This window comes from Lathamus discolor, chromosome 18 (genome assembly GCF_037157495.1).
Source record: "Lathamus discolor isolate bLatDis1 chromosome 18, bLatDis1.hap1, whole genome shotgun sequence".
NCBI lineage: Eukaryota > Metazoa > Chordata > Aves > Psittaciformes > Psittacidae > Lathamus > Lathamus discolor.
This window is the reverse complement of record NC_088901.1, coordinates 5,640,586-5,661,692: the sequence shown is the minus strand read 5'-3', so window position 1 is coordinate 5,661,692 and position 21,107 is coordinate 5,640,586. Positions and strand designations below refer to the sequence as shown.

The 21,107-nt window shown below is 52.9% G+C and overlaps 3 protein-coding genes across 9 annotated transcripts; 1 reads left to right on the top strand and 2 right to left on the bottom strand.

Moving 5' to 3' along the window:
* Positions 1-779: 779 nt before the first annotated feature.
* On the top strand, positions 780-11,705 carry MTFR1L (mitochondrial fission regulator 1 like). Of its 2 annotated transcripts, none has more exons than XM_065697728.1 (7): positions 780-1,074; positions 1,776-1,876; positions 2,557-2,661; positions 3,290-3,399; positions 4,201-4,412; positions 7,369-7,681; positions 10,670-11,705. In XM_065697728.1, exons 2-7 carry the CDS (start codon positions 1,862-1,864, stop codon positions 10,773-10,775), a joined length of 861 nt encoding a protein of 286 aa, XP_065553800.1. In that variant the 5' UTR covers positions 780-1,074; positions 1,776-1,861; the 3' UTR covers positions 10,776-11,705. The 2 variants fall into 2 exon arrangements, with proteins under 2 accessions (XP_065553800.1, XP_065553798.1); XM_065697726.1 differs by having other exon boundaries at positions 780-1,674.
* A 1,113-nt stretch (positions 11,706-12,818) lies between these two features.
* LOC136023332 (uncharacterized) lies at positions 12,819-15,525 on the bottom strand. 4 transcript variants are annotated; one of them, XM_065697701.1, is made up of 4 exons: positions 15,419-15,525; positions 15,215-15,238; positions 15,001-15,133; positions 12,819-13,812 (listed from the first exon to the last, which is right to left on the bottom strand). In XM_065697701.1, the coding sequence occupies exons 1-4, from the start codon at positions 15,503-15,505 to the stop codon at positions 12,998-13,000; spliced, it is 1,059 nt and encodes a 352-aa protein (XP_065553773.1). In that variant the 5' UTR covers positions 15,506-15,525; the 3' UTR covers positions 12,819-12,997. The 4 variants fall into 4 exon arrangements, with proteins under 4 accessions (XP_065553773.1, XP_065553771.1, XP_065553772.1 ...); XM_065697699.1 differs by having other exon boundaries at positions 15,001-15,238; XM_065697700.1 differs by lacking the exon at positions 15,215-15,238 and having other exon boundaries at positions 15,001-15,196.
* Positions 15,526-16,481: 956 nt separating this feature from the next.
* PAQR7 (progestin and adipoQ receptor family member 7) lies at positions 16,482-19,824 on the bottom strand. Of its 3 annotated transcripts, none has more exons than XM_065697711.1 (2): positions 19,753-19,824; positions 16,482-17,821 (listed from the first exon to the last, which is right to left on the bottom strand). In XM_065697711.1, exon 2 carries the CDS (start codon positions 17,777-17,779, stop codon positions 16,739-16,741), a length of 1,041 nt encoding a protein of 346 aa, XP_065553783.1. In that variant the 5' UTR covers positions 17,780-17,821; positions 19,753-19,824; the 3' UTR covers positions 16,482-16,738. The 3 variants fall into 3 exon arrangements, with proteins under 3 accessions (XP_065553783.1, XP_065553785.1, XP_065553784.1); XM_065697713.1 differs by lacking the exon at positions 19,753-19,824 and adding an exon at positions 19,290-19,310; XM_065697712.1 differs by lacking the exon at positions 19,753-19,824 and adding an exon at positions 18,798-19,023.
* Positions 19,825-21,107: the final 1,283 nt, after the last annotated feature.

Sequence of the window (21,107 nt, the reverse complement as noted above, 5' to 3'; positions counted from 1 at the left end):
GGCTGGACAGAGCCTTGGGCGGCATGGTCTAGTGTGAGGTGTCCTTGCCCATGGCAGGGGGTTGGAACTGGATGAACTTAAGGTCCTTTCCAACCCAAACCATTCTGTGGTTCTGTGATTAACAAGGGGATTAAGGGTCAGAGTCCTGCAGGATGTGCATTCCAGGCTGTGGAACACAGCAGTGAGCAGTGCCCAGCTTTGGGAGCTTTGCTTGGAGGGCATTGGTTTCATGTTCTGTCCGTGTTTGATTTGAGCTTCCAAGCCCCACTGAATGAGGAACCATGACATTCCCTTCAGGAACTGCCCCAAGAGTGTTAACTGGCTAAGAACTGAGCAGTTCTAAAAGCCAGCAGCACTCATGCAAATTCCAGTTTTCCAGAGAAATGCCTTGGACAGACTGCCATTGTCACTTACCTGTAACCACCCTGGGCAGTTGCTCCTACTCCGTACCAATGCCCTCTACAGCGTGAGCATAATCTGGACAAGGAAGGGTTAAATGAAATAGGTTTCAAAGCCTGTTCCTGTAGTGGTGAGGAGACAGAAGCATCTTCGGTAGACAGCTGTAGAGCCATGGCTGGGGATGCTTTTTCTGCTCTCTTGAAGCACAGTTTTGTTGGACCAAGTCACAGGGGAGGGGGAGGGAAACCTTTGGGTCTTTTTTGGGTGGCTTTGTCTGGTTGTGTTTTTTTTTGTTTTGGGAGGAGCCCAGGGGTGAGGATCACCCACCCTGCCCCAGCCCTCCCGGCTGTACAGGGGGCTTAGGTCGACCTCCCGCCAGCATAGCTTCACTAATTGCTCCAGTGAGATGAATTCCCCCTGGGCTGTTTCTCAGTATCGGCATTATAACTATGCATTACCTCTGCACTTTTACCCGCTCCAGGGGCTGCAGTACCGACAGCCTGGGACTGGGCAGCATTGTTGGCTGCAGACAGTGCCACGGCCCCCGGGCAGCATTTGAGACCGAGCTCCTGTTGACTGGTGGCCTTGGCCCCTGAGAGGACTCTGGCCCAAAGGAACGAGTGCCTGTACCCCGCGTCCATGTGGCCTCCTGGCTGCTACAGAGCTGCTCCTGAGGTCTTGTTGCCCGTTTCCCGAGCCCCTTGAAGCCGCGTCTGGCGCTTGTTCTCGGGGAAGGGAGGGTCCGTCCCGTTTGTGTGCAGGAGGGGCCGGAGGGAGCAGCGGCCGCACAGCCCGGGATGGCTCGGGTCTGTCGGGGCTTGTCAAACCGGGGACTGCGGTGGCTCCGAAGGGCGAGGGGAGCCCGGGAGCTGCGGGCGAGCCCCGGGCAGGAGCTGACCCGCTCCGAGCTTCCCGTCTCTGTGTAACTCGAGTGTTCCGGTGGTACCGGCCGAGGAGCCGCTGGCTCCGCCCCTGCCGTGCTGGGTGACGCTCTGGCCTGAAACCCGCGGCGGGCCAGGGCCGATGTTTGCCGGCGAGGGGCGGTGGGGGCGGCGCGGCTGTCGCTGCTGTTATCGTTAAACCCGTGCCACGACCTCGGCCTCCCGCAGTCCAGTCCTTGCTCCGCCGGGGGGGGGCGTGCGGCGGGGGCGCCGGTCCTGCCCCTCACGGCGGGGCTGTCCCGCCCCGGGGCCCGGTGCATGCGCGGGTGGCGGCGGAAGTGGGAGGGGCGGGTTCTGCTTCCGGGTGATGGCGGCGGAGGGGTCGGGAGCGCAGGTACCGGCGGGGCGGAAGGAGGGAGCGGGGCCGGTTCTGGCCCCGGCCCGGAGGGGCGGTGGGGGGAGCACGGCCTGTATCGAGTCGCTTGTGTGTTGCAGTGAGACGCGGCGGGAGCGGGGTAAGATGAGCCCGTTCCGCAGCACCCAGCGCTGAGCCCGCCCCGCGGCCGCCGCCAGCGCCGGAGATGGCAGCGGAGTCCGTAAGTGAAGGGCGGGCGCGGTTTGCGCAGCTCCAGCAGTGAGGGGCCTCGGTGGCGGACTGAGCGCTAGAGCCGGGTTGGAGTCGGGTTTGTGCGGAGCCCTGTGCAGCACCGTCACACTGGCACGGGGCACTTCACCACCCGAACCCAGCGCAGAGGTCCCCGCAGATCGCTCTGTCTGAAAACGCCCCCCAAGGCTGTGCCCGTCGGCCCCGGTTGGGAGAGGCATTGAGCGGATTCATCACTTTGCTGTCCACAGCCACCCAACAGTGCTGCTGCTGCTAAGGAGCATGTGGAAGTGAGAGTGTCCCTCTAAATAAGCCTTTCTCCTGAGTTCGTTTGGCCCCTGGGCCCCTCCTGTGACGCTGGGTGTCTCTTCTGATCCCTTTGCTGTTTGGTGTCTGTAACTGCTTTTGGTTGTCAGTCCTGGAAATGCTCCACCCGTGTTTAACTTGCCCCTTAGGACCTGGCTGGCTCTCACTTGGGGTCAGCCAAAACAGAGTTTTATGGAATAAAGATCGTGGTTATTAGCAAGTTCCCAATTCAGATAATCACTGAACAAATAAAAAGTCAAGAGAGCAGAGCCCTGAGCTGATTTTGCAGGGCAGTTTCCAATTTAACAAGATCTTAATAAGGGGAACTGACTTCAAATATTAATTCTATCACATGGGTTCTTGTAGACGATCCCCATCTGGCAGAACAAACCCCATGGCTCAGCACGCAGCGTTGTCAGGAGAATCGGGTCAAACCTCCCTTTAAAGCCCTGTCCCAGAGCAACCTTTGAGGTAAGAACTCATCAGGGATCTGGTGGTGTGGACACGGCACTGTCATGTGGTGCTGCTCGTGGCTGTAGAGCTGCAGGGTAATGAATGTTCAGATTCCTTAATTCCATTTTAATTCTCTTCTTGTAAAGTGGTTGTTGGCAACTTGAAGAAGGTGCCTGCTCAAGTGCTGTCTGTGGACTGGGTTAGCAAGCTGGAGGAGACAGAAGTATTGAGCTGCTGAACCAGAGCTTTGTTGTGTGACCTCCAGCAGCCACGTGCCCTCTGGGCCTGTGCTTCAAAACAAAAAGGGTTTCTGGAAGCACATCACAGTTCGAGCTCAAGGGCAGTGCTGGGACTTGTAGAGGCACGGTGTTGCACACGGGCCTTGGCAGCGTGCTCAGCTGTATCAAGTGTCCCTTCACTGCCTTGCAGCTCAGGCGTGGAGAGCACAGTAACATACCACACACTCAGGAGCCTGCAGGAGCCAACAGATGATGTCTCCCTCAGCCAAATGGTATTGCTGTCACACATCAACACATGCAGCTGCCAGCCTGGACAGAGGAGAGGCTCTGACAACCGGTGCAGCACATCTGGGGCGGCTTTAGGAGACAGGGTCACTATCTTCTTAATGTAACTTCCTTCTTTTTAGGTTCTACCTAATGTCTCAGAGCTCTATTTAAATGACGTCCCTCCAGTCCCCACCTTGGCAGACATTGTGTGGATAGCAGCAGATGATGAGGAAACATACGCCAGAGTCAGGTTGGGTTCCTCTTTGTGTCTGCTGGTGCTTGCCTCTATATGCTGGGTTATTTCTCACAGCATAGGTCTGACATTGATTAAATGACTGCAGCTTCCAGCCCTCTCAAGGTCTGATGTGGTGCCTGTTGAAAGACATTTTTCCCAGTGATGGAAATGGAGAAAAACCAAATTGGACAAAGGATGTTGGGAGGAATTCCTGTAGGCAGGGCTAGGAGCCTGTGTTATGCCATGTTTTACCTACAGATAGAGCTGTGTAGAGTAGCCCCCTTAATCTGTGTTAGATTCTGGTTAGAAAGTTGGTAACTTTCTGGTTAGAAAATTGAAGAGTTGAGTTCTCCTGGGATTGAAATGTTCTGGCCCCAGGGGTTGGTTCTGGTCAGCTGAACTTCTGTACTTAAAGCAGGGCAATAGTAACAGGTATCTTGTGAAAGACAAACAGACTTTGAAGTCAGAGGTAAAGTTAATCAGTAAGTGTTCCCTCGTGCAGCCAGCACGCTGCCTGGCATGGAAACACAGCTACCAGTAGAGAACTGACTTGAAACTGTGTGAGCATGCCCCAGCTTTTGTCCTTGTGTCCTCCCAGCAGATCTTGTGTCATGATTTCTGTATTCCTTGTAATTTGTACGGTTTCACGTTGCTTGTAATGCAGAGAGCACATACAGTGGGACATACAGCACAGTGGCACAGTAATTCATTGTGTTGAAGTCTTCTGCTGTCCTGAGGTGGAGGCAGAGCTTTGCCACGTTGTTGTCACGGAGGGTTCTGGGCCTTGTAAATGACCAATGGGGTTTCGTCCCGTAGAAGCGACACTCGCCCGCTGAAGCACAAGTGGAAGCCGAGTCCCTTCACTGTTATACAGCGAAATGCTTCAGTCCCCAACCTGAGGAAGCAGGAGGAGAAGCTGCTTGCCTTGAAGAAACCTGGTTTACCAGCACTGAGCCGAACAACAGAGCTCCAGGATGAGCTGAGTCACCTTCGGAGTCAGATAGCTAAAATAGTCGCTGCAGAATCAGGTAGGAACATCAGGCACTTTGGTTTGTTGAATGAGAAGGGCTGACTTAGTGAACCATGTTATTTCCCATGCTGACTAGACTTGCAGTTGTTTTTCCAGCAGAGCTGTGGATGCTGGTGGTGGGATGCCACCTTTGGCGTCAGCTCCGCGCTGGTTCTGTGTTCAGATGTTTGCATCTGTTTCATTGGAGGATTCCAGCTTGTTTTGTGAGATACAATTGCTGCTTTGTGACTGCATTTGCTGTGGAGGCTGAGGCATCTTGAGTACCTCAATTCATGAAAACATTTGGTTTATTATTGCCATTCCTGCTCCAAGTTGGCCATGAGCAGGAGGGATACGTCTTGATTTGGGTAGGAGAGAGATGTCAGTGTTTGTTTCTGGAACAAAAGTGGCGGTGCCATTTCTGTGGCAGGTCAGTGTTTGGGGAGAAGCTGATTTATTTAGAGCTGAGCTGATTGACTGATTTATTTCTTTTAGTAAAATCGTGTGCAGTTAAAAGCCATGTTTTAGCCATAAAGCTGGCTGTGAAGAAAGGCTTTTTACTTCTTTTCCTTTCACGGTTTTTCGTGTATACTCAGCTCTGAAAGTACAATGATATTTTGTAAGATCCAGATCCAAGTGGTTCTACATGTCTTCACTTTTACAGTGGCTAGTCTGGAATATGGAAACTAGTATGAGAGAAATACCTTGGTATCCGTTTATGAAGTATTCAGAGGCAGAGATTTTGCTCTCCCCACTCAAAAACTACTGAACAGTTTTGCAAACTAAAGGAATTTAGTCCTTCTTGAGAACGGTTTTTCCGAAGAGCTGCATTTCTTCCCTGCAGAGCACTCTTGCCAATAACCAAGGCAGCAGCTGTGTTGTTGCTGCTTCCCAGAGGAGAAGGAGCTCCTCTAATTCTTCCCATTGCTTAAAAAACCCCAAACCAAAAAAAAAAATAACCCAACAACAACAAAAGGGGATTGTGCCACACTTGAAATGATACCAAGCAGGTGAATTCCTGTTTATGGTGGGTAATAGTGGCTGATGAAACCTTGCTTATCATCCATCTGAAAGCAAGTGATGTTTTTAATTCCCAGATGGCTGCTTTGCGCTGTGCAGTGTGCAGAGACCAAACCTGTGGTGGCTGCCTGATGAATGGAGCCCCAAGCTACAGCTTGCAGCTTTAGTGACAACTTATATTTAACCCAACTGTCCACGACCCATCAGTGCATTTGAACAGGAAATAGAGTTGTGGTGTTTGATTTAGTTAAAATGCTGGTTTCTACATGGCAGATTTGGATTGGGGCTTTGTTCACTTCAGTCAATGGACTCCAAGAATCTACTTGACATCAGTAATGTAAATGCTTAGGCCACCACATGAGAACTCATGGGATGCATTTAGCTGTGGTGCAGAGATGTATTTAGATGAGAAGAGGTGCTTCTGATGATCTTCGTCACACTTTTGTAGTTGTTGTACGCACGCACAGAGAGTGCTGGTGTTTCTTGTCATCTTTGCTCCTCTCACAGGACACTGGATCCTGACACACCACCACTTGCCTCCACTGGTACAGTGGCATGAGATTGAGGCCACTCTGAGCATGAGGGAGATGCATTACCCTCAGCTCTGCAGGGAGCAAGCATAAAACAAGGCATCACAGATGTCCCTTGCAGACAGGCTGCATGTGTCCTCTATGCAATATCAGAGGAACAGCTGAATTGGAATAAAGAACAGGGGAAATTCTGTGTTTTCCTTCTAAGTGTTGTCTCAGCTCTACACTTGCTGTGTGCTAGAAAAGTCTCTTTTAATTCAAGGAGAGTAATAATGAGGGAAATTTGAGATCCAGATGGGAGAAAAATGATCTAATCATTTAATACCTTTCTTTCTCCCTCTCCACTCAGCAGTGGGCCTGGCTGTTACCAGCTGGCATTTGAGAACAGTTCCTATTGACTTCGTGGCCTTTAAGTCAATAACAGGGAGCTGTGATGTAGGGCCCTGCTGTGACTTGTAATCTGATGAAGGAGATAACTGTTTAGCAGACTTATTTTGGAAAGATTGATGTCAACAAAGAAATACTGTGCAGTCTGCTTTGTTATATACTGTTAGAGAAACCCCTGCATTGGAAATTGATAACTATCTACAGGTTTGCTCTGAGGCCAAGGGCATTAGTGCTTTAAGGTGCAGTTTGTTTTCAGTACAGGAAGGGTCTTTCACAGAGATGTACACTAAATGGATTTCTGAGGGTTTGGTTGTTTTCCCTTAATGTTTTACACTGGAAATACTGAACTCATTTTCACTTAGCACTTGGAATTTACACAGCTGTTGATCCCCTCACTGTGTTTTAAAGTGTGAGCGAATCAATCCCGTCTTCCCTGCAAAACCAGGGGGATGCTGTTCTCATTGTACAGATGGTGATGGAAAGCAAAACAGGTCAAAATGCCTGCAGTGACAGAGTGAATCACTGTGACTGTCTAGTGTAAAATGCTGGAGGTCCTGAACCAGCTCTGCATTCTCACCAGGCGGGATGGTAATGGGGGGAAGGAGTGTGAAAGGAACAGCAAGGCAAGACGTTCTCATGGTGCTGAAGAAAAACAGGAGAAAAGTTAAAACAACTGAGACCTATGTTCTGCTGCAGGCTTCCACTGTGACCCTGAGCAGCAGCTCCATCTCTGTTCCTTAGCTGTAAAACCATTATGAATTAGCATGGCCTGGCAGCAGGAATGGGGTGCAGCGGGGGAACTGGAGGAGTGATCGGCTGGTGGGCATGATAGGAATAGAGATACATGAGGGGGGTGGTGAGATGAAAGGTACTGGAGGTCTTGTGTTGGAATGTGGTGTTGTAGGAAGCAGAGTCGACATGGAGGGGATCAGAGAATAGGATGACTTTGTTCTCTCATATCTTGGCTGATGATGCCTCTTGGTTTGTATTCTGTTTGCCGTGAGTTGATCTATCCACCTGTACTGTTTTCTTTTTCAGCTTCTGCTTCATTCACACCAGATTTACTGTCTCCAGGAAGTTCAAATGCATCTTCTCCTTTACCTTGTTTCGGACCCTCTTTCCAGTCTACAACCTCCTTTGTCATTAGTGACATCACGGAGGAGGAGGCAGAGCTGGAGAGCCCCGAGCTCCCATCCGTGTCCCTGCTCTGCTCCACAGCCTCCGAGTGCTGCAAAGCAGAGTCAAAAGATCCTGATGAGGAGGATTCTGTGTCTCTGTCCAAGGCCAGCAGTTTCGCAGACATGATGGGCATCCTCAAAGACATCCATAGGATGAAACAAAGCAAAGACTTGTAAGTGCTTCCTGAACACCCATGATTTTACCTTCTTTTCTTTTCTTCCTGCCTGTCCAATCACTTCAGAGGCTGGATGCTGCATTCCCTGCTCGTTGGTGCTGCTCTGTGAGTCACAGTGGAGAATTTCCTCTTTATAGCAGAACGTGGTAGCGTGTGTCTGGGTTTGGGTTTTTTAATGGTGGCTTTACCTGCCTGGATAGAAAGCAGTAGAGGGGAACCTGCACCAGTAAGCACAATGTTTGCCTGTTCCAGCTTATTTACTTACACTAAAGGAGGTCCATGTGGATCAGCAGCCTGCTTTGCTTGCAGTGCTTCCAGAGACTGATGCTTACAGCATCCTGGAGGCCTGGTTAGCATCCCTGGAAGCTCAGTAGCTTTTTATCACATACAGGAATTAATACATGGAGCTTCTCAGCTTTTGCATCTGGCCCAGCTTTGAGCTTTGGGCAGGGGTTTGCTTGTCTCATGATGAGTTTACACACCGAGAATGCCTCAAGTGCCATGGCTGAGACAAGGTTCTGCCCAGCTGATAGAACAGCCTTAACATCAGCTCTGCTGCTTTTGCTTTAGTGTGAGATCACAGTGAGGAAGTTCAGTTCCCCCATTTTCCAGCCTGAATCCAGCCATTACGTCATGTCATGCTCCTGCATTGCGTGATGCCAGGATTTCTTTGCTTAATCCAGTTCAAAAGACATTAAATTCTCAGCACTGAAATAAAATGATGTAGTCAAAGGAAGGAAATGTGTTCAGCTTTCCTAAGTGTTAAAGATTACTCGAAGCTTGAACACTCACTCACTTTATATAAATGCCTGTAGTCTCTCCTGGGAGTGAGTAGGACTCATGGACCACAGATGTGTTGCTCCTCTTCCTTCTCCCTGTCTGTTGCAAAGCAGTGCTTTGGTCATGCAAAAATTACTTTGAATTCTTAGGCAAAGAGAGAAAGAATCTCAAGCAGAATCCTGGTGTGTGGCGAGTCAGGGGCTGGGGTGAGGTTTCACCTTCCCTGGGAGCCTGTAACTACCATTCTAATGGGCATCCCCAGGCTTTGGGAACTCGAGGAGCTTGCAGATGCTTCATGCTGTGCCATGGAATGGTTTCAGTTTAAACGTGTGTACCTCTAGGGCTGAGATGCTCAGGGAACAATGTGATTCTCAGTCTTGCAGTTAGGGGAGCCTGTGTGTCAGCCTGCTCTGGAAGCAGACTTTGTGGGGTGAGAAAACTGCTGCCGTCTGTGCCAGGTGAACAGGGAAGTGTGCATTATTCAGGGGCGAAAAACCCCTTGTACAGATCCAGATTGTGGTGGGGAAAGACATTTCTTACCTGTGGGCAGGGAGGTGATGGGGGGAGGCTGGTAAAAGCAACCCGTGGGTGACAGGGAACATTGTGGTATAATGGGTCACAGTTTTACCTCAATTTCCTCAACAGAGTGCATGAGAACTGATAATGGTGGAGGTGTCTGCCTGTGCTGTTACCCAGGGGGAGCAGCTGTGTGAATGAGTGGGAGGCTTGTGCTTGAAGAAAGGCTTTAGCAGCAGCGTTGATGCTTTTTAGCACCACAGGAGATGGGGGAGAGCAAAGAGTTGGGTCTGGGGGAGACCTGGGGGAGGAGGAAGCAGCCAGATCTCTCCTCGTTGGGCACAGAGGGGACAAAAGGGCCCTTCTCCTCTTGTAAGAGGCCAGTGAGCCTGAGCTGGGTCACGCTGCTGCAGCTGCCTTAGGAACACCTCAACCCAAGAATTTGAGTCTGTTCCTACTGGAGCAGAACAGTTGTCCCCTCAGCTGCTTCTCCACCTCAGCCTCTAACTTGCTTCCTACATTCAGCAGTGACATTTTAGGATATGGTTACTGTAGCTTAAGGAAAGCTGTTTGACAAATCACAGGTAGCTGAAAAATTACCTTAAATAAATCCTAAATCCCTGATGTTCATCACTTGATGAGCATTAATTCCTAGACCCCATTCCCTGGAGCTGATGCTGAGGTGTGAGCAACCCTGTGCTCACTCTGTGACATGCAGTTCTGCTCATGTGAGTGTGTAGCACTTGTAGCACTTAAAGAGTGTGTGATGCTTTTAAGTAGATGAAGGTAGCAAATGATGGTTAATGAGATAAGGATACAGAGGCTTCTCTGATGCTCCTGTTTAGGGCTTGGTACTTAAACACAACCCTGGAAGCTTCAGGAATGAGTGAGAAGCATTTGCAGAACTGTGCATGTTGCACATCTTTCAGCAGCTTGTCAAAAGAGGCAAGATGCTTTGGTAACAGAACACTACAGGAAAACACATGTGCAGTTGCTAAGTGAAGGAAAACGTGTACCAGTCCTCCTTTAAAATACATGTAAATACCCATCTTTAATTAGGAGAGGACCTATCCATTGTATAGCAAAATTCCTGAAAAAGAAAAAATCCTTCCAGGACTTCACCTCCACCACCACTTGCAGATTCCTGTTGAGGATATGTTGCTGTGAATAATTAATGAAGTTTTATTTCACTTACTTGTTATTAACACAGTTGAATAAAAATTATAAAGAGCTTCAATGCTGAGCTTTTGATCCATAGAATGAGCTCCAGGTTTTCTAAGCCAGCAGGAAAGGTGACTGCTTTTAAGTTTGAAATGCTTTTTGCATCTCCTCCACTTGGGCAAAAGCTAACATAGAATGGTTTGGGTTGGAAAGGACCTTAAGAGCATCCAGTTCCAACCCCCTGCCACTGGCAGGGATGCCTCACACTAGACCGTGTCTTCCAAGGCTCTGTGCAGCCTGGCCTTGAGCACTGCCAGGGATGGGGCAGCCACAGCTTCTCTGGGCACCCTGTGCCAGCGCCTCAGCACCCTCACAGGGAAGAGCTTCTGCATTAGATCTAACCTGAACTTCCCGTTTCAGTTTAAACCCATGACAAAGGCTGCAGAAAAATACTCTCAAGCCAGAGCTGTAAAGCATCGGGCTGGCACCTCTCTTGGCTGACACGTTGTGCTTTTGTCTTCCGAGCAGAAACCGAACGTCGCTGAAGGAGGAGGACCCGGCGGTTCTCATCGCTGAAGTTCTGAGAAGAAAATTTGCCCTCAAGGATGAAGATCTGGCCCTGAAGGAGAAGTGATGCTCCTGGCATTAAACCCTGCAAGCGTTACTTGCTCCCACAGTATTTTCCACAGTAGCTGCCTTCCTAAGGATGGAGCCTTTTGCCTCTTTTGTCAACGAGAAATGGTTTCTGCACTGGACACTGACTTAGGAAAGACCCTTTGGATTTGGTGTGTTTTCCATGTATTGTTACATTTAAGACAAAACTTTTTAAGAAGATGGAAATTCTTTTCCACCTGTATTTTGATGTTGATTATTGCTGAGGATCTTCTAGAGTGAAACACGTGCTGCTGGATGATGTTCTTCCCACCTACAGTTTTCCTTAGGTTCACATTAAGCATTAGCTTGTACCGGCCTCGTTCCAGTGTGACCAGTTACCATTTCCAGTATAAAAGGAATGGCAAAGAGCCCGTTCTGTCGCTTGTTCTGAGCATGGTACAGAGCTACTGAGAATAAGCTACCCAGCGCTTCCAGGCCTTCAGTGTTTAGGAGGTGGTTAAATGACAGCAGCAGAAGTTGTCCTCCGGGTACCTGTGTCTGTCCCATGGCAGGATGAACCCATCGGCAGTGATCAAATCACCTGGTCCCACCGAAGGGCCGCAGGGTGGTTTTAGGCTGCCCTGGGTATTTCCAAGTAAGTTACCCCACAGCTGCATGACAGAATGGCCTTCATTTCTTGCCAGTAATTTAATGTTTCATTACTAGTCCTTGTATTCAGATAATGTACTTTATTTAGCACTCAGAAGGTCTATTTATTGCTAAGAACCAAGCACCTGCCACAAGAGCTGTCACTGAGGAAGGGGATGAAGGAGCTTGGCATTGCCTGTGGCTACACTTCTCACTGACTGAAGAGCTTTCCTTCAGCTACACTTCTGCAGTGTTCTCATAGCTGTATTTAAAGGATGTTGGGGTTTTTTCCTTTATATAAAATGGAGCCTTAATAAGACAATGGCTGTCCTTGATATCGTTCATGCACGTGTCCAAACACGTCAGCAGTGGTGTTTGTATCGCGGGCAGGCTGGGGAGTGACAGTTCAGCTGCTGCAGCCCAGGCCCTGGCTGGTGGTGCTGGAGATGAGCACACTCAGATGCCAAAGCCTTTGTTAACGCACCAGCCCTCAGCCCTGGAACAATTAACTCCTCATCCTCACCTTAAAAGCAAAAGAAGCCTGTACCTGCCTCTGGCCAGCAGGAGTGGCAGGTAAGACTTCATCAGTTTCTTAGGGAGCTGATACAGCTCCTCCCCCTCAGATGTGGGCCAAGAGCCAGCAGATGATGTGACCCTTCTCCCTGTCCCAGTATAAGGATTTGATGGCAATGCACCTGCCTGTGGATAAGATGGAGCTGGAACCAAGAGTTCCTGGTTCCTAGGAGCCTGCTCCATATGCAGACCGGATTACAAGTGTACCAGCACAATTCACTTCTAAGCTATGGCATAACTCTAGTTTGCTCTGTTGCACATTGTAACTATTGTACATTAATTCTGGCCCGAGGGGAAAGTGAAGCTGTCTTAAAAGGTGCCATTTGCAGTGGTAAAGAAGGACATACCTAACATTTAAAAAGAAAGATCAAAAGGTGGTTGCTGCTGCCAGGCCAGGCTGTTCTGCAGCCTCATGGTGCTCACAAATGAACTCTGCTGCTCATGACCGTGGGGTTTTGGAGCAGCTGGTCTCTGCACTTTAAAACAGATAGATAACATCTAAAGTAGCCCATCCAAAAGCAGGGGATTGAACATGCAGCATACAGGATGTGCATACAGGATGCTCCACTGTTGCTGAGACTGGCAACTGCCACAAGCAGTTACACCAGCACAGACCCATTGTATTGCCTGTGCACTCACTGCTCCCCACAGCAGCAGCCAGAGGCCATAACCCATCAGCGCAGCCCCACTACACTGAGCTGCATCCCACCTGCACAGGAGCCCCCAGCCCCACGCTGGGACCCTTCACACTCAGGTGCACTGTGACAATTCCTCCTCTTTGCTACAGCTTCACTTTGAAACTCGCCTCTGGCACCCCGGCTGTAACCAGGAGTCAAACACTCAAACCACTGCACACACAGAGTGCTTCAAAGTTCTACCTTTATTAAAGCATAATCTCGGTGCACAGAGGGGTCCTGCCTGATGCATGGGGCTGCTGCAGGTGCTGCCTAAGCCACGCATACAGAAGCGGTGGGTACACCTCCCCAGTGCTGACAAACAAAACGCTTTCCAAAGGCTGCACAGCCCATGCGAGGGCTCGTGTCAGTGCTTGATCACTCTGCCCCCCTCCGAATCCTGCGTGAACAGCAGCTCATAGCACAGCTCCTGCTCCCCTTCGCTCCACCTCCACCCTGCAGCACTGCTGGAACAGCCCTTGGAGGGAGAGCGGGGCAGCCCCCAGTGAGCGATCACCCTGTTCCCCTCCGAGTCCTGGGTGAAGAGCTCCCTGCAGGGACTGTCCCAGCCCGCCTTGGCTGAAGCAGCACCCATGTTCTGGCTGCGCTCTCGCAGGGGCCACGCTCTACCTGGTGCCTGTGGAGATGGATGAAAGCCGGGAGCCCCGGTCCTGCCGCTCATGACCCCGGGGTTTCTGCTCTCAGTAAAATCACTTAAAGCATTAACACTGCTCCCTTGCGGTGGTTTCTTATTCTGCTTTGCACCAAGGCTCCAGTGGAAGTCAAGTCCGGCCTTTGCTTCCTCAGGGGTTTCCCAGCCCTCTGGTTTGTGTCCCCTGCTGCTGCTGGATGAAGCTGCTTCCCCAGCCACCAACTGGGCCCTGTGTGTGTGAGGGATGAGCTGGGTGCCCTCGGAACCGCGGGCGAGGCTGGGGCAGCAGCGACCCTCTCCTGCCCCACTGGAGGTCTCCACCTGTGGCTCTGTGAAAGGATCTGCACAACACCGGGCTGTAACCGGTGCTGTCCCCTCCTCCCCTCGGAAGGGTGGTTGGTGTTGGGCTCCTTCCATCCGCGGCAAAGCCAAGATCTTCACAGGGGAGGCAGCCACAGAAATACCTTTCCCTTTCCAGTCCTTATGTGGCATGGAAGGAGGCGGCCTGGAGTTTTCTTTGTCTGTTTCATCTGAAAACAAGAAGGAATCAGGTAAAACCCGAGCTGGCACACACATTGCTCGGGGTCAGCCGCTACCATTCCCTCATGCTCGGCTCAGAACTGCCGCTCGTGTTCTCGAGGCCACGTTGGTGCTGCCACCACCTCCCTGTGGGCTGCCTCAAACACCAGAGGAGTTGGAGTCGGCCACCTTCCCCGCGGTGGGATGCTCCAGTCCCTCCCCTCTGCATGCAGGCAGCTCCCTCCTGACATTCCCTTCAGAAGCAGCAGCTCAGGAGTTACCAAGCAGCCCCAAAACACAGAACTCCACAATGAAACTGACAGCTTTTGCTGCCTGATGAAGGTACCAAGTTCCATGTTTCCTTCTGAAACCCTTCCGTACAAAATCTAATACAGCTCAGTATAAGTGAGGTCATTCCCACTTCAGGACAAGCTAAAAGAACAATGAGCAAAAACCCCCACAACAATAAGAACCACTCCTACAGAGCAGGCAGGAACGTGCGATGGAGCCAAAGGCACACAGTGAATAAGTAAATGCATTGGACTGAGGGAATCCGACAAAAAAAGGGAGAGGAAAGCACACAACACGTTCAAAAGGAGCAGGGATATTCCCGTTCCCCTGCGATTCCTTCACTGGTTCAGCCAGGATTAAACACTGTTCTTTAGAAAAGGCTTTGTCCAACCCTTCATAAACCCTTTCCTCACTCACCTCCAGCTGTAACGTTCTTCCAAGGGCAGTTAACCAGCAGCTTAGGGCTGCTGTTGTTTGGAACAAACCTGGCATGGACCCCCCGCCACAGCCGAAGCAGCATTCCCAGCTGCAGCATCCTTCACGTGATACCATCAGGGACCCAGAAGGGAACGTTTTCACCTGGATATGTGTCAGTGCTGGGGCTGAATCAACCTTCCCAGCGCTCCAATGAGGTGTTGGGAGCCAAGCCTGGGGCTGTGTTTAGCACTCAGGTTGCTCCCCAGTGAAGCCTGGCTGTGACTGCTCTCACGCTTTAACCTAACACTGGAAAAGGGGCCTGCATTCAGCTCAACCATCGCAATAAAACTCTTTGGGGAATGCAACCCTTTAACCTTTGCTGTCCTTGCTAGAAAATGCACTTTGCTGCCCAGCCAAGCTGCCAAGCGCACGGCGAGGAGGGGTTTCTGCTACAGCCCGGGGCTGCTGACCCCCGGGGCACACGCAGGTACCTGTTCTGCCGAAGAAGGACGAGATCGTGGTTTGCTTCGTGCACGGCCGAGAGCCTCTGCCCTGTGTGGAAGCAGCGGAGCAGCATCTCCATCCCAGGACCCGCACAGGAGCTTTGGGGTTGGCTCTGAGCGGCTGCGTGTGCACAGGACCGGGTGAGCGCGGGCTGTTAGAACCAGCTCCTCCCCTCCTCCAGCGCTGCGGAGCAATTCCCACCTTTGCTAAAGGCTTCAGCTCTTCCTGCGGGAACGGGCCCATGGGGTCACCCCCCCAGGCCCCAGCAGGGTCACGGCGCAGGACGCTCAGCACCGCGGCCGCAGCCCCTCCCCGCAGGACGCTCAGCACCGGGGCCGCAGCTCCGCTGCCCGCCCCGCCCCGCTCCCGCCGCGCAGGACCCGGTGCCCCCGGGCCGGGCCCCACCTGCCCCGCGCCGCGCTCCCGCCGGGCCGTGTCCAGCCACACCCCGCAGCCCCCGGCCGGGGCGCCCGCACCGCGCCCGCGCTTCATGCCCGGGCCCGCAGCGCCCCTGCGTGGGACCGCCCCCTGCTCACGCCACCGCGCACGCTCGTGGCGGACACTGACCAATCAGAGCCGCGGGCTGGGATGAGCGGCAGGCGGAGCCCCGCCCACCCCCGGCCGTGCCCTATAAAAGGCGGTGGCGGTTGGACGCGTCCGTTCCCTCCCCTCTCAGGCCTCGCTGAGGCGGCGGGGCTCGGCCCGCTCAGCGCCCGGCGCTGGGCCCTGCAGGGCCCGGGCGGCTCCGCGCAGCGCCCGGAGCCGCAGGAAGGGGCCTGAAACGGTCACAAACCAACCCGTCTGTGGTCCGCCCCCGTGGGCGGGGTCCCGCCGCTGCCGGCAGCGAGCAGCGGAGCGGTCTGCTTCCCTTTTGCTTTGGCACCAGCGCAGCGCTGCGACAGGGCTGCAGCGCTAAGAGTGCTTCATAAGATCTGATGATAGATAGATAGATAGATAGATAGATAGATAGATAGATAGATAGATAGATAGAAAATATTCTGTATATAACATAAGATTACTTCATTTATAAAAAGGACATGGAGCTGCTGGAACAAGTGCAGAGGAGGCCACGAGGATGCTCAGGGGCTGGAGCACCTCCCGTATGAAGACAGGCTGAGGAAGCTGGGCCTGTTCAGCCTGGAGAAGAGAAGCTGCGTGGAGACCTCAGAGCAGCTTCCAGTGTCTGAAGGGGGCCTATAGGGATGCTGGGGAGGGACTCTTCATTAGGGGCTGTAGCGACAGGACAAGGGGTAACGGGTTAAAACTTAAACAGGGGAAGTTTAGATTGGATAGAAGGAGGAAATTCTTTCCTGTGAGGGTGCTGAGGCACTGGAATGGGTTGCCCAGGGAAGCTGTGGGTGCTCCATCCCTGGCAGTGTTCAAGGTTGGGTGAAGCCTTGTGTGGGATGGTTTAGTGTGAGGTGTCCCTGCCCATGGCAGGTCCTTTCCAACCCAAACCATTCTGTGATTCTATGATTCCAACTGTTTATTCAGATGTGAATTAAAGCAGGGACCATTGTAAGTGCAAGCTGGAGTTAATTCTGAATTACAACACAAAAAGCAGCTCTTACTTTGCTCTTTCCCTCCCTACAGAGAGAACTGCTGAGTAACAGCTCACAAAGCACTTCATTCCTCTTCTCTACGTCTGCGCCCGGATTTGTGCCAGCATCATCTGGCTCCAGAGCAACCGATCAGGTGAGCTCACCCACTTCTCCTTCAGAGCTCTTACTCTTCTTTGAAGCTCAGCTTGTTCTTCACCTTCCGGGCCATGTAAGCAGCCGTGAGGACAGAGCAGGTCACAGTGAAGAGGCACAGGGCAGAGAAATTATGTGCCAAATCGCCCTGAAGAGTGGAATAGATCTGGCGCCTGGACTCGTAGTCCAGCACCACCGCCTCGATCTGTGCCAGCGTGCAGAGCACCAGGAACACGTGGAAGATCTGATGGCTCTGCCCGAAGAAGTGGCATTTCCCGGGGAGCCACTTCTCAGGGTAAGGGTGTGAGAAGAAGAAGGCTCCAATCAGGAAGAAGAGCACTTGGCACTTGTGGTAGAGCAGGGCCGGGTCATCGCGCTCGGAGCGCGGCGCAGTGCAGATGCGGTGAGCCACGGGGCTGATGTCCAGCATGTAGGCCAGGCCGGAGGGCAGCTCCTGGCAGAGCCGGCTCAGGAGGCGAGTGGACTGGTGGTACCGGTACTTAGCGTAGCAGGAGCCGGCGCAGGACAGCCATGCTAACAGGGCTGCTGCTGGCATGTAGAACCCCTTGATCATCTCGTGCCAGCTTGGCTCAATGGCATAGTAGTAGTGCACCAGGGCACTGCCATACTGGTAGATGGCAACCCCCACATAGTCCATGAAGAAGAAGCTGTAGTGCCAGAACTCAGATTTGGCCTGCAGAAGGTGAGCGAGGCTGCTGAACATCAGGTAGGTGATGGATGCCACGATGATGATGAAGAGGGGCTGGGCATGCAGGTCCTGCCCAAAATCCACTCGCTGAGAGAGCTGCTGGAACCGCAGCAGCAGGATCAGCGCTGCCACTAGATGGGTCCAGACATTGATAGCCTCATTGTGCTGCTGGAAGAGCGTCGAGAAGTAATAGCGCCAGGTCTGCTGCACGGGCCGGTAGCCGGTGTGGATGTAGGGCTTCCAGAAGACCTTTGGCACCTCAGAACTGCTGACGGTGGAGGGAGGGAGGGGAGCCAGCAGCTGAGGGATCTGCCGCACGTTAATGAAGAGCCGGCTCAGCCTTTCAGTGACGACCGTTGCCATGATGCAGCTGAACAGGGGGGTTCCAGCCACGTAAAGCGACCTCTGGGATGGGAAAGAAAGAGCTTTGCTTTGGGGTTTAAGAGTGACTTCACAGCGAATAAAACCAAACCAAGCAGGGGCTGTTGGCGCACTTTGGGGGTTTTCCCCCAGAGGTAAGGTAAACTCCTGAGTGACTGGAGAACAGCCTCGTCAGAGCTGAAATAGAAGCATTACCCAAAGTAGTGATAGGAAGGAGGCTAAAGGGAGATTTAGGAACCCCTGGAGTGCCCCATGCTGCACAGACAGATGGTCTGGAGGAGCACAGAGGTAGAGGACACAAGTATGGGGTTAACTGACAGCGTTTAGCACACCAGGATGCTCCAGTTCTTAGCTCACCCCTTCCCAGCAGCTTGCCAAACAACCCAAACATCCTCAACAACCCTCCTGCTCCTGCATTCCCCCCTTGGTTTGCAGCATCTGCCTTTACAAAGAACAAACTGCGTTCCCACACAGCCCTGGGCCATCCTGCTCCGCTTCGTTTGAGAGCATAAATACCCAACGGCAGTGACAGATCTAACTTCCGTGTTCACAGTTCTGGCCACCTTTTTGCAGCTCCTGCTTTTCCAGGCAGCTTTGCACAAAACCAACACAGTTTGAGTGAGCCCATCCGGTTGCATCACCGAGATCCAGCAGCGTCATCTGTGCGAGCCAGCGCTTCCATATCTGCCGTTTGGACACTGCTGCCCTTATCAAGACAAGGACAGCCCCGCTGGCTTGCTCTGCCTTTTCATGGCAACCTTCAAAACACACTGAACAGAACGTGCTTGAAATGAGATTCCAGCCCCTCTCCTCTCTACCTGCTCTTGCTCAGGCAGGTTCTGAAGCCCAGCTCCCACCCAGCTCTGGTGCTGATTTATGCCTCATCTCCTGGCAAGTGCAGTGAGGGGACAGCTCAGACAGGAAAAGCTCCCTGAGGCTGGGGAACGGGAGGAGGTGGGGATGGGACTGTTTATTGCTAAGATCTCTGCAATTTCCTCACCAAAACAGAGTGGATCCATGGGTAACTCGCGCCTGCCTGAGGCTCCTGCGTGGCTCCTTCCTCTCCTCTTTACCCAGGTTAATGAGGCCCCCGGCCTGGCCGGGCGCAGCACCTCACAGAGGGCAATCCCGACCCTCGCTTGGCCTCCTAAACCCTCTTGTACCACCACGACGTGAAGAGACTGCAGTGAAAACCTGATTTCATCAACGTCTTCTGAACTCACAGCCCCAAGTCCTGCCGGGGAGACACGGAACAAAGCAGAACTCCCCAGGCTGAGCTGTTCTGAGCACGATTCAAGGGGCAGTTTGAACTGGGAGCTGCTCTGTGCCAGGGCTGCCTCTGCCCGGGACATCCGGGCACAGGGCTCAGCTCCAGACCACGGCACAGCCACCAGAATACAAATGCCTGGCTCTGCTCAGGGCGACGCTGCAGCAGGGGGGAAGCTGCATTCCAGGCAGCTGAGCACAAGGCAGGAAAAGGAGCGGTATTTACCTCAGGTCCTCCAAAACCTGTTGGAGCAGGAGTCGATTTGCAAAGCTCTCCCAAGCTATGAAGCCTTGGGCAATGCTCAGTTACAAACAGAGCACATCCTTTGCGGGGCTGGAAATCATTTATCCGCCTTGTACGCTGAATAACCACCTCCTCCTACCTACGAGATGTCAATAACGGCGCCTCAAACGCCTGTTGTTTCCTACGGAGCATTTCCTGTCTCAAGCAGCATCCACCCATCCCGCTGGATCCTCCCTTTACGGACACAGCCTCAGCCGCCGCGTTCGCAGCCGCTCTCCCCTGCACATCCGTACCCAGCCGTCCCTTCTCAGCTACGATCGTGCCTTCACCGCAGCGGCCGTGCCCGGGCAGCGCCCCCCTGGGCGGGCAGGGATCGGTCCCGCTCTCGGAGCCCTCCCCGTGCCCCCCCCCCCCCCAAGCCGCGGGACCCCCCCCCCCCCCCAACCTGCTGCGTGCTCCGCTCCGCTCCCGTCGCTGCGCACCGCGACCCGCAGCGCCTCCGCCTCCGCCCCCTGCGCCCGCCCCGTCCCGCCCCGCGGCCGCTCCTGCCCCGGCTGCGCGCCCCCCGCGTCCGTTACCGCGGCCGTTCGGGATTCTCCATCCTCTCTGCTTGCCTCCAGCGAGGCTTTTCCTGCCGCAGGCACCGGTGCCGCTCTGCCGAGCAGCAGCTCCCGCGAGCGGGTTCCTCCCCCCCTTTTCCCCTTCTCAGATCCCTGCATCCTTTCACCGTTTGCTCCCTCAAATCTCATTCCCACCCCCCAAAACTTCCACTGCCCCACAGCAGCTCCGAGTATTTACAAAACCAAGCTCAGACCCCGGCCATAAAGCGCCAGGTAAGCTTAACACAGGCAGCCACACAGAGCAGGACTAAGCCAGGGGAACAGAAGGCCCTGAGCTGAGATGCGACAGCTTTGGCAAGTCAGAAGCTCACTCTCAATGTCTCTTTTTGCTTAACAACCATTGGGGCTTTGGCAGTGCCATCACCCTCCTCCTGCAGCCCTTGAACAGACAGGAGGACACCACCCCCCCACCCCCAGTATTTGGGACTCTCGTTCTCTTCTCAGCAAGGGAAGGATTGTATTCACAACGACCTGAGGGGTTTGTCATTGCTTATTATGCCTGATCTTGTACATGGCATCTGACCCAGCACTCACAGCTCCATTGTGCAGCACTAGATCTCCAGGCTCTTTGGTAAGCATGCTATGGAGCAGGTTCAAGCTTTGACCTCAAAGGTCAGCTCTGTATTCCCTGGCCCTCACTTCCGCACATGGAGCCTGGCCCATAGCCCCATGCTCTCAGCTTACACAAGATTGACACGTGCCATTAAAAGCCCTAAACCTGCCCTATGCCTCTGCTGCAGAGGGGTGGCTGCTCCCAGGGGGAAAGGATCCAATCACAGCTGCCTGTGCCTGGCTTATCTCAATTCTTCTTTCATTCAAACAGAGCAGTATCAGGTTTTGGTTAAGTACGACTGATGCAATCAAGGGTAGCAAATGTGATACATCAAAGCTTTCTAAACTGAGATTCCTTCTTTAGCAAGCCCCAGAAGACAGGTCAAGCGGTCCAGGAGGCATTAGCCCCTTAAAGAATACAAGAAGAATCTGTCACTTGGGCAGTGCAGGATGCTCCATGTGGAGCCATCCTGCAGCTGAGCCTTGAGATCAGGAGTGTAAATGGAGGAAGACAGGACCTCCCCAAGAGCAGTGCCCCCGGTGTTTGACATCCAAGGCGTCCCTGCTCCGAGGGAACACACTGCAGCAGAGCACTTCAGAGCACAAGCTTTACGCTGAAGTTCAGTGG